At 42.9% G+C, this 12392-nt stretch overlaps 1 protein-coding gene across 2 annotated transcripts in view; it reads left to right on the top strand.

Moving 5' to 3' along the window:
* The window catches only part of SCUBE1 (signal peptide, CUB domain and EGF like domain containing 1), a 1931683-nt gene that overhangs the window by 1358047 nt on the left and 561244 nt on the right, over positions 1 to 12392 (top strand). For both annotated transcript variants that reach the window (XM_086922270.1, XM_086922262.1), the window contains one exon: positions 8066 to 8185. In XM_086922270.1, coding sequence (XP_086778396.1) covers positions 8066 to 8185 — 120 coding nt within the window. The remainder of the gene's footprint in view (positions 1 to 8065; positions 8186 to 12392) is intronic.

Genomic DNA, 12392 nt, shown 5'->3' with positions numbered 1-12392 from the left:
CCTTGAGCCATGTGAGTGGGTCAATGGGCAAGCCTTGTAAGGGGCAGGAACATACTGCGTGGGGCCACAGGCCTCCCATCCGGGTGTACCCACAATCCCTCATCATTTGGCTCACATCCAGCATCACTCCACGCTCTTTCTTCCTCTGGAGGTGCAGACCATTGTGCTTCTTTCACATCAGCTAGCAACAATTGTCTCTGAATCAGCTGTATTTTTGGAATACTTTTTGCCATTGAAGGCACCATCTGTACTGGCTGTAACATGCTCTTTGTTGCTGCTGTGTCAGCCATCGCGTTACCTCTGGCTATCTCAGTATAAGCTCCTGTATGTGCCTCACATTTTATTACTGCTACTCTGTTGGGCAGTAGTATTGCCTGTAGCAAATTCTTTACTAAGGGGCCATTTTGAATGGGGCGTCCTGCTGCTGTTATGAAACCACGATACTGCCACAGCTGGCCAAAATCGTGTACAACTCCAAAGGCATAACGAGAGTCAGTGTAAATATTAACATCTTTCCCCTCCGCTAGGATGCATGCTCTTGTTACAGCATACAGCTCGGCTTGCTGGGCAGATGTGCCACGTGGGAGGGCTGTACTTTCAATTATGGTGTCTACTGTTGTTATAGCATACCCTGCTCTGTAATCAGTGTCTGTTAGTCTGCTGGAGGAACCGTCAGTGTACCACTCATAGTCAGTTTTTTCCAATGGTGTTTGCTGCAAATCTGGTCTGGGTGTGGTGCATGTCTCTACAACTTCAACACAGTCATGGTCAGGGGTCTCATCTGAATCACCTAGTGGAGGTAATAATGTTGCAAAATTAACAGGTGGGCATCTTTTAATGGTGATATTGGTGTTAGACAACAGAGTGACCTCATAACCTGTTTGCCTGGCCGCCGAAAAATGTTGTGTTGCTGCAGATGACAACAACAACTGTACCGAATGTGGCACATAAACAATACAAGGGTAGTCCAACACAATGGGAGCCGTCCTCTCTACCATCACAGCTGCTGACGCCACTGCTCTCAAACAAGCTGGATGCCCAGTTACTGCTGCAGGCAAAGTCACGGAGTAGTATGCCACAGGTCTTTTTCCTGAGCCATGCTGCTGTGTCAGCACACCATTTGCAATGCCATTTTGCTCTGACACATAGAGATGGAAGGGCAGTTTGTAATCAGGCAGCCCCAGGGCTGGCGCAGTACACAAAGTCTCTTTCAGTTTCTTAAAACAGATTGCAAGTTCATTAGTCCATACAATGTTGTTGGGAGCATCTTGTAGTGTACATTGTCGCAGGATGGCATCATAGGATCTGTACTCAGGGATCCACTGGCGGCAGTAGTTCATCATCCCCAGGAATGACTGCATTCCTTTCTTGGTGGACGGAGGCTGCATGCCCTGAATCATTTTTATCCTGTCAGGTGATATGCGGCGTGTTCCTTTGGATACCACATAACCCAGGTAAGTCACCTCTTTTTGGCAGCACTGAAATTTTGACAATGAAGCTTTGTGTCCTCTCTCCTGGAGGTGATTCAGCAGCGCTACAGTGTCTTTTTCACAGGCTTCAAGTGATGGGGATGCCACGAGTAAATCATCCGCGTACTGCAAGATGATACTACCTCCTTCCAGGTGTAGGCTATCCAGGTCTCTCTTTACTGCCTGTGCATAGACCGTGGGACTCTCAGTATAGCTTTGTGCCAGTCTTCTGAAAGTATATTGGGTATCTTTCACTGTGAAAGCAAAGAGGTACTCTCTCTCTGGATGGACTCTAATACTGAAAAATGCAGAGGAGAGATCAATGACTGAAAAGTACTCTGCCTCTACAGGTATAGAAGATAATATGGTATTGGTGTCAGGCACAACAGGTGCTAAAGGAACCACAATGTTGTTTATCTGTCGTAAGTCCTGTATGAACCTATACTGCCCAGTATTGCCCTTGGGTAATGGAATAATAGGACTATTACAGGGACTGGATGTCTTTTTAATGATACCTTGTTGCAAGAGAGATTCAATCACAGGTTTTATTCCCTCCTCTGCCTGAGGTGACAGCCTGTATTGACGGACATAAGGTAATTCAGCATTCTCTTTAAGTGTCACTTTATGGGGAGGGCATGTTTTCAATAATCCTGCCTCATTTTTGTGTTTTGCCCAGACCTCTGAGTTCACTTGCTCTAGGATTTTGTTTTTAGTCAGCTGTAAAGCCATATTCCCTTCAAGTTTGTCAAAAACTGCAGTCCTGTCCTTTCTGTTCATACACAACGTCCAACACCATCCTTCTCCATCTCCTAACACAGACACCATTCCTAAAGGAAATGTAAAATCCTTAGTTCTAGGTAAGTCCTGAAGGCGTTTGACCATGGGGCCCAAATCCTTAGGGTAGTAACCTGGTGCTACAGCTATGGATACATGTGGTTCAGAATCTGGCACTTGAAATAATCTCATTTCCTGTGGTCCTAGTTCAATGCTCACTGCACACCCTTCTTTTCCTATATATAATGTGTGCTCAAACAACTCCATTGTCCAGTGCAAATGTTTATCTGCCCTGTAGGCGTACCATTCAGGCACTGCTCCTGTGAAAAATGCTGCAGTACAGTGTATGGGCTCAGGTACTAATGTCAACTGTACTAAATGAGTGACCAATTCACTCTCAATGTCAGGGCTGTATTTAAACAGTTCTTGGAACATGTTTTCATAAAAACCTCCATGTAATGGAGTCCATTGGTAACGTGTTGGAGAGAGAGAGAAGACGGGGGTGCACTTAACACAGAGTCCTCACTTAAGTTGCAAGCAGTAAGTGCTCTATTAGCCAATTCTAACCTGTCCTCAGGTACTTGTAAGTAAATCCCATTTTGTGAAAAATATAATGTTGCATGCAATTTACAGAGGAGGTCTCTCCCCAGCAAATTTATGGGTGCATCTGGTGACAGCAGAAACTGATGGGTCATTGTGAGGTCATCAACAGAAACTGGTAGGGGTTCTGACAATTCTTCATGCATCATCATTCCATTTACTGCTATAGTAGTAACTGTTTCACCACTACCAGGACCCAACTTGGTTTCTTACTGCTGATAGGGTTGCACCACTGTCTATTAGGAAATCGATCTCTTTATCTCCTACCTTAATTTGAAACATGGGATTCTCCTCTGGTGTCTCTGAAACCTTCATCATAAAGCACTGGGCTCTGGTTGCTGCAGTTTGTCCCATCTCTCTCTCCGCGTTGTCCTATGCTGATCCATGTTGCTCCTGGAAAGGATTCCTCAGGGAGTGCTGGGTCTGCTTCAGGTCTCTGGGCATGGGTGGTGCAGATGGCTGGGTCTCATTTCTGTCTGACCTTTCATTCCTGTTTCTATCATTTCTATTATACTGGTCACTTCTCTCATTCCAGTCCGTTCTACCTCTATTATTTCTACAATTGCGTGCCCAGTGCCCATACCTCTGGCAACAATAGCACCGATCCCCACTCTTGTCTCTCCTCTGGTATCCTTGTCCATTATCCTGTCTTTGCTGTGCCCCCTGATAGTACATTCCCTCTGGCTCCTCCTCTCTTTGTATTTGCTGCAACATCATTCCTTTGTCATTTTTAGCGATGTCCTTCCTTACCTTAAAAATACCATCTCTTTCCATAGTTATGAGAAGCGTGCACAACTCGTGATATCCTTTAGTGGACCAATCAGGGTGGCGTAGTTTACAACTGTGGGCCACAGAAGCTAGCAATCCATTCATAAGGGTTTGCGTAGCCAATACCTTATAGGCCTCTGTGGTGCGTGGTACCCCTGCACTGTTATCCCATGCTTCATTGTACCTTAAGATGTAATCAGCCACTGACTCACCTGGCTTCTGCAACGTGGCAGTGACTTGAGAAAAATCACCATGTTTAACTGCTAGGCCATTAATTGTGTCCCTGATAGACTCTAACCAATTAATCAATCTATTTTCTGTGACATCCATATTATTAGTCAGTATGGTCCAATCCCTTTCCTGTGGAATTTGGAATGCACTTTTTACTAAAGACCATCTGCTCCCATATCCTATTTTTAATATCATTTCTACATCTCGAGGGAGGGGGGTATAGGCAATACATATTTTATGAAGCCACTCATAATATTTTACACTGGCAGTCAGTGGGTCAGGTGCGTCCTTAGTCATTTGTGTTGCCTCCAAGGGTGTCCATGGTTTTAGCATGGCTGTCCCCCCCAACACTATTTTTGGTGCAGTTAGTTTAGTGTTCAATAATATGTCATCAGTATATGATTTCTCACCCTTTCCCTTTAGGGACCGTGTTTGTGACTGTATATGTATCAGCCGTTCCCTTCTCTCTAGCTTATCCTGTAGTTTATTAATGGAGCGTTGTATTTCCTCCCTATCAGTGTTCACTTCTTCTTGGAACTCATCTGCCTCTTTCCTCAGGTGTGCCAACTGCTCATGTTCCTCATCCTTTCTCTCTTTTGCACTCAGCTCTAAGTCTTCACTCAGACCAAAAGTGGAAGGTTGGGCTTGGGATTCAAAAGCATGTAGCATGTCCCCTCCTAAGGATAAGTGCCCATTCAAGACTGGTGTTCTAAAACTGCCCTCTCTGGGGTTAGTTGGTATGTCAGGTACCCTAGTTAAATCACCTTCCAGGGATATGTGGAAATAAGGTACACGTGCTAAGCTTGGTTGTGAAGCCAGTGCTTGCTCAGGTGTGTTATGTCTTTCACACTGTTTGTAGGGGCCTGAAAGTGATGGGTAAATTGAAGTTGCTGGAAGAGGGGATGAGAATTGAGGTGCAGGAGAAACAGGCCCTGCAGACTGAAGGGTGTTTTGTCCCACTGTTTGGTGGCTGTTCTCATTGCTGGCTCTATGAGAGACCCAGGAATTAAATTCACTATTTGCATCTACTCTCTGTCTTTTCCTTTCTTCCTCAGTAAACAACAAAATCTCCTCCTCAGTCAATGCGCTACTAGTTATTTGCTCATTGTCTGTTCCTTCCCCCAGTTTGACAAAAAGACCTTGAGGCTTGGAGACGATAAACAGTTTTTTCAACGTATTTATATCAATATTTACTTGGCGGTGCGTCCAAATACATAGCAGAGCAGCAGCCCTTCTAGAAGTAGTGGCATTTGGTATTTCCTTAACACGTTCTGCTTCAATTGTTGAAAACCCACTTTTTTGCCATAGTGACAACAAATGCTGTTCTGTTTGCACATAGTTACTTAATTCCAATAAACACTGGCTATAAGATGCGGGCCAATCTTTTGCTAATTCTAGCTCTTTTTTAGTAGGCTTTTTGCACTCACTATTCACTATTGCTATTGCAGAACAGTCTTTATATTCAGTGGAGGCATTCCCCTGGCCTTTCTTTTTTGAAAGGAGAGCTTTATTTTTTGCAATTGAAAGCCACTGCTGTAAACAATCTTTTACATAATGTGAATCCCATGATGGGTCACCTTTTAAGTGTATTCTTTCTGTCAAGCGTTCAATATCATCTATCTCCAGAGAACCAAATCTAGGCCACAGCCCTTCATTCCCTTTCCACGTCCATACTAGTGCGCAAAAAGGAGTTACATATTCTAAACAATTTGTATCTTTCACAACCTGAGCTGCAGGGCTATCTGCTGGTAATTTAAAATCCTTCTCTAATGACAGTTGTTTAAACAATTTCTTTGTCTTTTTCACCATGCGAGGCCTTACCACCTCCATAGTTCCTTTAGAATTACCAGAACCCATTGTGCCCTTTACTCACAATTTTCAAACCCTGAAAGATAAAACAAATTTGTCTCCTGGAAGTACAATGTTGTTAAGATTTGGATAGAGAGACTTGAGAGAAAAAAATATACAGTTGTGGAACACTCAGACACCACATAAAACAATTTGACTTCTCTGATGCAATTTTGTTTTGATATCACTCAAAGAAGCATTTTCAAATAAACATAGCAGGACAATACTTTTTAAAGACTCTAAACATAATTAAATACAGTCATTGATCAATGACAGGACAGTGCAAAATTGAAAAACATTTCCTTGTGTCCTGCAGCCAGCCAATGGTCACCGCTTCCCTCGCCACACTCTGGGAGGGCTTTTTTATCTTTTCAACTCTCTACTCTTGGGTCATAAATTATTGTCCTGCCTAGGCTCTTCTGTCGCGTATGGGATCCCGTAGACCCCTGCCCATATCAACTCCAAGGTGTTGATACAGAGAAATATTTCAATGATGATATAAATTTCAATCACTTGATGGAAAAGACTTCAATCAATGATGAAAAAAAAATCAATCAATGTTTCTCTCCAGTCCCCTAGTTATATTAGATGCCGGTTACTACCTCCTCTCTCCCTTTTTTTTTTTGTTTAAAAAAAATACTATGTTCTAACTGAGCATTTGAAACACTGAAAGGTCACGTCAGCAAGTTATTTTAGCTTTACAGCCTACTTACCAACTGGTGACTTTACAGTCCTTCAATGATTCCACTTCTAACACCACTTCTGTTGGGTAATAAATCCATTAAGCTGGGTAATAAATCCTCCAACCCTCCTCCTCAGAGCGAAGACGAGGACGCAAATATACCACAGCTGCCTCCCAAAACACAGGAAATGTTCTTGCACCTTTGTCCGTTTATTGGCATGCCAAGGCAGAATGCAGACGCAGTGTCACGTCTTGGAACAAGCTTCTTCTGCCCTTTGTGAATAGTCACAGCAGAATATATAGGGCAGAAAGTGCAGTCATCAGTAAACTCATAAGATGTGGCCAAGGCCAAATACGGTTGTACATATACAAATAGAAGTGCCATGCAGGCTCAGAACATAGAGCAATATATGGGCACAAGGGACCAGAAAGCAAGTTTAAGCCAACCTGCAAGATTCAGAGGCTTTCCACAGCTGTTAACCCATGACGTGTCAATGAGGTCAATGTAGGGCTCGGGGTCAAGTTTTAATAGATCTGTAAGGGGAGGGGTGTTCAGGAGCACGGAGCAAGTAGCTTGGTCAGAGCGGTTAGCTCAGGAGGTCTGAGATAGTGTGGAGGAGAATATGGGATTGAGATATATTTTTCCCCACAGTAATGACTGGGAAGAGCAGTCCAGGAAAACAGCATTTACAACGCTGTCATTACATCGCACTACTTTTACAACGACTGAGTTGTTAGGTAGTTAGTAACCAATACATTTACTTTGAAAGTCATTACAACGACTTGCACTAGGGGGCGCTGAGGTACTGGAAATGAATTCCAACACCGTTCCTACTGTTGCGTAAACTGGAGTGGGAATAGTAATTAATACTATTCCTAAATCCAGCGTATACCAACAATGTGGTCGTTGTAACGACCACATTGTAAAAGCACGCAATGTCATACATCGGCATGTAATGAGTCCTATTCGGATGGCTATATGAGGGGGTAATGTCTTCTTTATTTGCCAGTAATTTTCATTACCTCGATTAGGTCCTCCTCTTCCCAGTCATCACCCCTCCCGCCCTTGGGGTTTTCATTTTCTGAAGAGGTTGAGGAGGGCAGAGCTTGTGTCCATTCAATGGACATAAAATAAAATACTACGTGGTGGAGAGGAGGACTACTTGGGGTAATGAAGATTATCGGTATGTAAAGACATTACCCAATATGGTGTATAGCAAGTAATCGATTAATATACTTATGAATTTAATGCTCAATTATTAATTTGTAACATGCTTGCTTTCAGTCGAGGTTATGATATACATAAGGTAACCATGCCTGTTGACATTATTTGTGAGTGGTGAGAGTGAAATATCAGTGATTTATTTTAATATTTATATACAATTTTATTTTTATACAATAATTATATGTAAAATACCTAAATACCCCACCTCATTAACTAAAACGAATATCTGGATGTATTATAGCATTTGATAGTAATTTCGAACTGTTTCATTCACGTCTTTCATACAGTGCTGTGACCTTTGTATTGCTGGAGCTACATTCCATTGACAACAATGACCTTACTGTAAGATCAACTGTTCAGAAAGTCGGTGTTTATCTTTTGTTTTTTGCAAACATAGACAATAAATTAAGTAAAGGAAATATTTAACTCTGCCCCATTTGTGATTTGTCGTGTTTGTTTATTCCTCAGAGACGACGAAATGCCCTTCCAATGCAGAACCGTCCCCCAAGGCTCAGCTTATATGCAGCAAGATTGGAGGCCTTGAGAGCTGCTTCTTATCATGCCCGTCAAATTCACTCTTTGTACCTGGTTGGTGTTAGTCTATTGGCTATTTCCCTATCATATAAGTGATAGTCCTGTTTTTATACTCTCTAATTTCTCATAAAGCAATGTGGGATGATCTTTGCTGGTGCTGTTTGTTTATATATATTGCACCTCGGCTGAGCAGCCTCTGAAAGCACAACATAACTGAGTTATGCCAGTCTACTGCCTTGAACATGTCGGCAGAGGGTTCTGTGGCTGCCACTGTGTGAAACGTCATCCGCCACCTCCCCTACTTACGACCCTCCCCCCTTTCCTTAGCGCTGTTTTGGGTAGTTTTGCAACTTTTTAGGGACTAGAGTAATATATGCCCACCAGTATGCCCACTAAATTCCGATACTGGCTTCTTTTCTGCTTTTTAAATCATCGTTACACCCCCTGCTTTTAAATACATTATGCAATCCCAATGTTAGAAACACTTGTGACCATGGTTTTTCAGAACGGATTTCAGGATGTATTGATAAGGCTACGCATGTCACAGGCTGAGGGAGAGATGGTGCGGGCAGGGGGTGAGATGGTGCAGGCGGAGGGGAGATGGTGCGGACAGAGGGAGAGATGGTGCAGGCAGAGGGGACATGGTGTAGGCAGAGGGTGAGTTGGTCCATCCGGTAAGTTGTGAGGGGGTTACACCATGAGTTACCCGCACCGGGTGACACCAACCCTAGTGACGCCACTGGTAGTAGGGTGACCAACCGTCCGTAAATTTCACGGACTATCCGTAATTGGGACCTCACGTCCGTTGTCTATGAGGATCCCTTTTATGGACGCCTTTTGTCCGTAATTCTGGCCTCACAGGGAGCAGCACTGCTTTTCTGTGAGAAGCCTAAGCCCCTTGATGCTGGCGCCTCACACTCCTCCTTGAGCACAAGAGCAGCCCCTCCCGCTTGTCATTCTGTATGCTGGCTAATTGCCGCATACAGAATGTCAATGGCAGTCTAGGGGTATGGCAGCATGTGGTGGCCTCCTCCTGCCTCAGTGCACAGCAGGGCATTCGGTTAGATAAAAGGTAAAACGTTGGAGAACAGTTTATTTAAAGAAGCCTGTAAAACAAGTTAAAAAGAACAGGTTATGTTCTTTCAATATCTCATCATTTTAGAAATTAAGTATTTTCAATATTATATTCAACAAAGCCATGGTTACTGCTTTTTTATTTTAAGCACATAACAACCATTGACAAAGCCAATAGTCCTGGCTTGTTGTTGATGTAATGATACTTGCTGTATTATATAACTGGTTGCAATGACAGAAACAACATAATACCAGTCGCGTGAAACATATGCTATGCACAGTTTTTTGGCCTAGATGTTTTATACCACACCCTTAATTACATTGAATACCCCCTTTTAAGAGACCCCCAGTTTTGTTTTGACACTTAAAGCCCTGGAAACAACATCATGTGACAGTCACCTCAGATCCTGGCACTGTGCATCTTGCATGACTCGACTTCTAGTTTTCAGATTGCCTATGTGCAGGGGCATAGTGAACCCTCCCCCACCCCACCCCTTGCTTTAGGAACTATAGCAGGGGTGGCGTTCTTGATGGACCTCTTTTGTCTGCAACTCTGCAGACAAAGGCCTAGCTCATGTGAAAAGGTGGGTGAGTAAATAAGTGAAGGAATGTGTGAATGGCTGGATGGATTAGTGAAAGGATGAATGATAGGGTGAATGGATAGATAATGAAAGAAAGGATGGATGATTAAAAGGGTGGATAGGTGTGTAAAAGGATGCATGGATGGATGGATGAGTGAAAGGGTAGATATTGGGTGAGTAAATGGATGAGTGAAAGGATGGAATGTGTTGACGAATTTATAAGTGAAAGGGGGATGGATAGGTTAACGGGTGGATGTAAGGATTGATGAGCGAGTGAAAGGGTGTAGATAGACAAAAGGATGGATAGATGAGTGAAGAAGTATAAGGGTGGATGGTGAGAGAACGGATGGATGGATGAGTGAAAAGAGGGATGAGTAACAAGGTCAATGGATGGATTCTTGATTGGATGAGTAGATGGGTGGGTGAACGGGTGGATGGATGGATGGACGAGTGAAAGGGTAGATAATGGGTGAGTGAATGGATGAGTGAAAGGATGGATGGATTGATGAATTGATAAGTGAAAGGGTGGATGGATGGATAAGTTAAAGGGTGGATGTAAGGATTGATGAGTGAGTGAAAGGGTATAGATGGACAAAAGGATATATAGATGAGTGAAGAAGTGAAAGGGTGGATGGATGAGAGAACGGATGGATAAATAAAAGGGTCAATGGATGGATTCATGAATGGATGAGTAGATGGGTGGGTGGGTGGAAGAATGGATGGATAAGTGAAAGGGGATGGAGAGAGAAAGGGAGGATGAATGACTGGGTGAATGGGTGGAAGAATAAGTGACTGGGTGGATGAATGAGTAAGTGAAAGGATGGCTGGATGGGTGAAAGGGTATATGGCTGGATAGATGAGTGAATAGATGGATGGGTAGAAGAGTGGATGGATGACTGTACGGATGGATGAGGTGAAAGGGTGGGTGGGTGAATAATGGATGGATGAGTGAAAGGGTGGATGGAGGGATGAATGAGTGAAATGATGGATGGAAGGATACATGGTGGCTAGGTTTGCAAATGGTTGAATATGTTTGGATATAGATGGACACATAGATGGAAGGACAGAATGAATGGTGAACGACTGAATGATCTATAAAAGAATGATTACACCTTGTAGCACCCATTATCTTAAGTAACATTTCCTATACATTGACTTTCACGTTTATATGAGTCATTGTCTCTACATAATGTGTGTGTGATGTAACGCACTCTGACACCCTGCCCTACATACTTGGGATGAGTAACACTATAAAAGAAATTAAATACACATGAGAGAAGGTCTATGTGAAGATGAGGGGCACCATTGGAGGGTGCTAGCAATGCCGGACTGGCCAACCGGGCATCAGGTGTTTCCCTGGGAGACTGGAAAGGGGGTGAGCGGTTTTGTTACTTGGGGCTGGCACTGCCAAGTTACTTGTATGTCCAATAGTTTTGAATCAACAATAAAAGCGGCCTCACTTATATTCAGGTGTGGTTCCCCATTGTCTGGTGACTAATGTACCTGCTGGAGCGAGATGCCAGTTTTGAATCGTCTAAGGTAGCAAGCAGCGGCTATACTGAAAAATGGTGAAGTGCACGATTGTCTCAACCTAATATAAACTTATTTTAACTTCTACTTAAGTGGTTGTCTATTTACTTACTTATATACTATTGCGCGACCTCCTCTGATGCGTCTGTAAAACTTACCTTTTGTCCTGAATTTTTGTCCTGAATTTTGATTCTTTGTCCGGAATTTTTACACTCGCCGTCCTGAATTTGCACCCATGCCAGTTGGTCACCCTAATTGGTAGTAGCTTTATTTTGGGAAAGCTTCACAATTACTCTCTGAGCTTCTGAATCTCATGTACTGTTCCAAACAAGCCACAACGAAAACAAGAGTGCTCAGTTTGCACACTAGAGAGCACGCAAAAATAACCCAAAAATGGCAGGCTAATTTAGGTTGGGAGCATACCTTCAACCTAATGAGTTTGCAAGAAGATGAAGCCAGGATGTTGTGGTCAGTGATTCCATTGAAGTTGCTGGGGATGAACATTTTTGAAGGGTCTGTGAGCACGGTATGTTTAACTGGTGACCCCATTTATGATTATATGGCATTTTGACTTCTGAGAGGTTAAAAATGATTCCAAGATAAATCCCACTGACCAAATGAGGTTTTGTGGGAGATATTTAGTAATCTGCTTCACTTCAAGGGTTTAAATTGAGCATTCAGTGTGATTTTCGTAAGATACTTCAGATGCCAGCCTTTTTTCTATTCGTGCAACAAGGCATAAGAAGCATTAATTGTGTGAGTCTTGGGATGTGACTCCACCCTGATACAACACTGTGTTCAGTTGTGTTAATTCCCCAAGGTGGTGTATAGCAAGTGATCCATTAGTATACTTATGAATTTAGTACTGAATAATCAATTTGTAGCATGTTTGATTCAGGTGGAAGTGTATGGTAAACAGAAGGTAACTATGCCTGCTGACTCCATCAACAATCTGATCATAAGCATGTAGTGGTTGTGCGCAGTGATGAAGGCATTTTTACTTTTGCTCAATTGTCATTTATTTTTATAGGAGTCACAACTCTCTCTTTTTTTTCAAGTATTTATTTTTGAATTCA

Source organism: Lissotriton vulgaris, chromosome 1_1 (assembly GCF_964263255.1).
Source record: "Lissotriton vulgaris chromosome 1_1, aLisVul1.2, whole genome shotgun sequence".
Taxonomy (NCBI): Eukaryota; Metazoa; Chordata; class Amphibia; order Caudata; family Salamandridae; genus Lissotriton; species Lissotriton vulgaris.
Note: the sequence above shows the minus strand (reverse complement) of the source record. Positions and strands in the feature narration are given on the sequence as shown.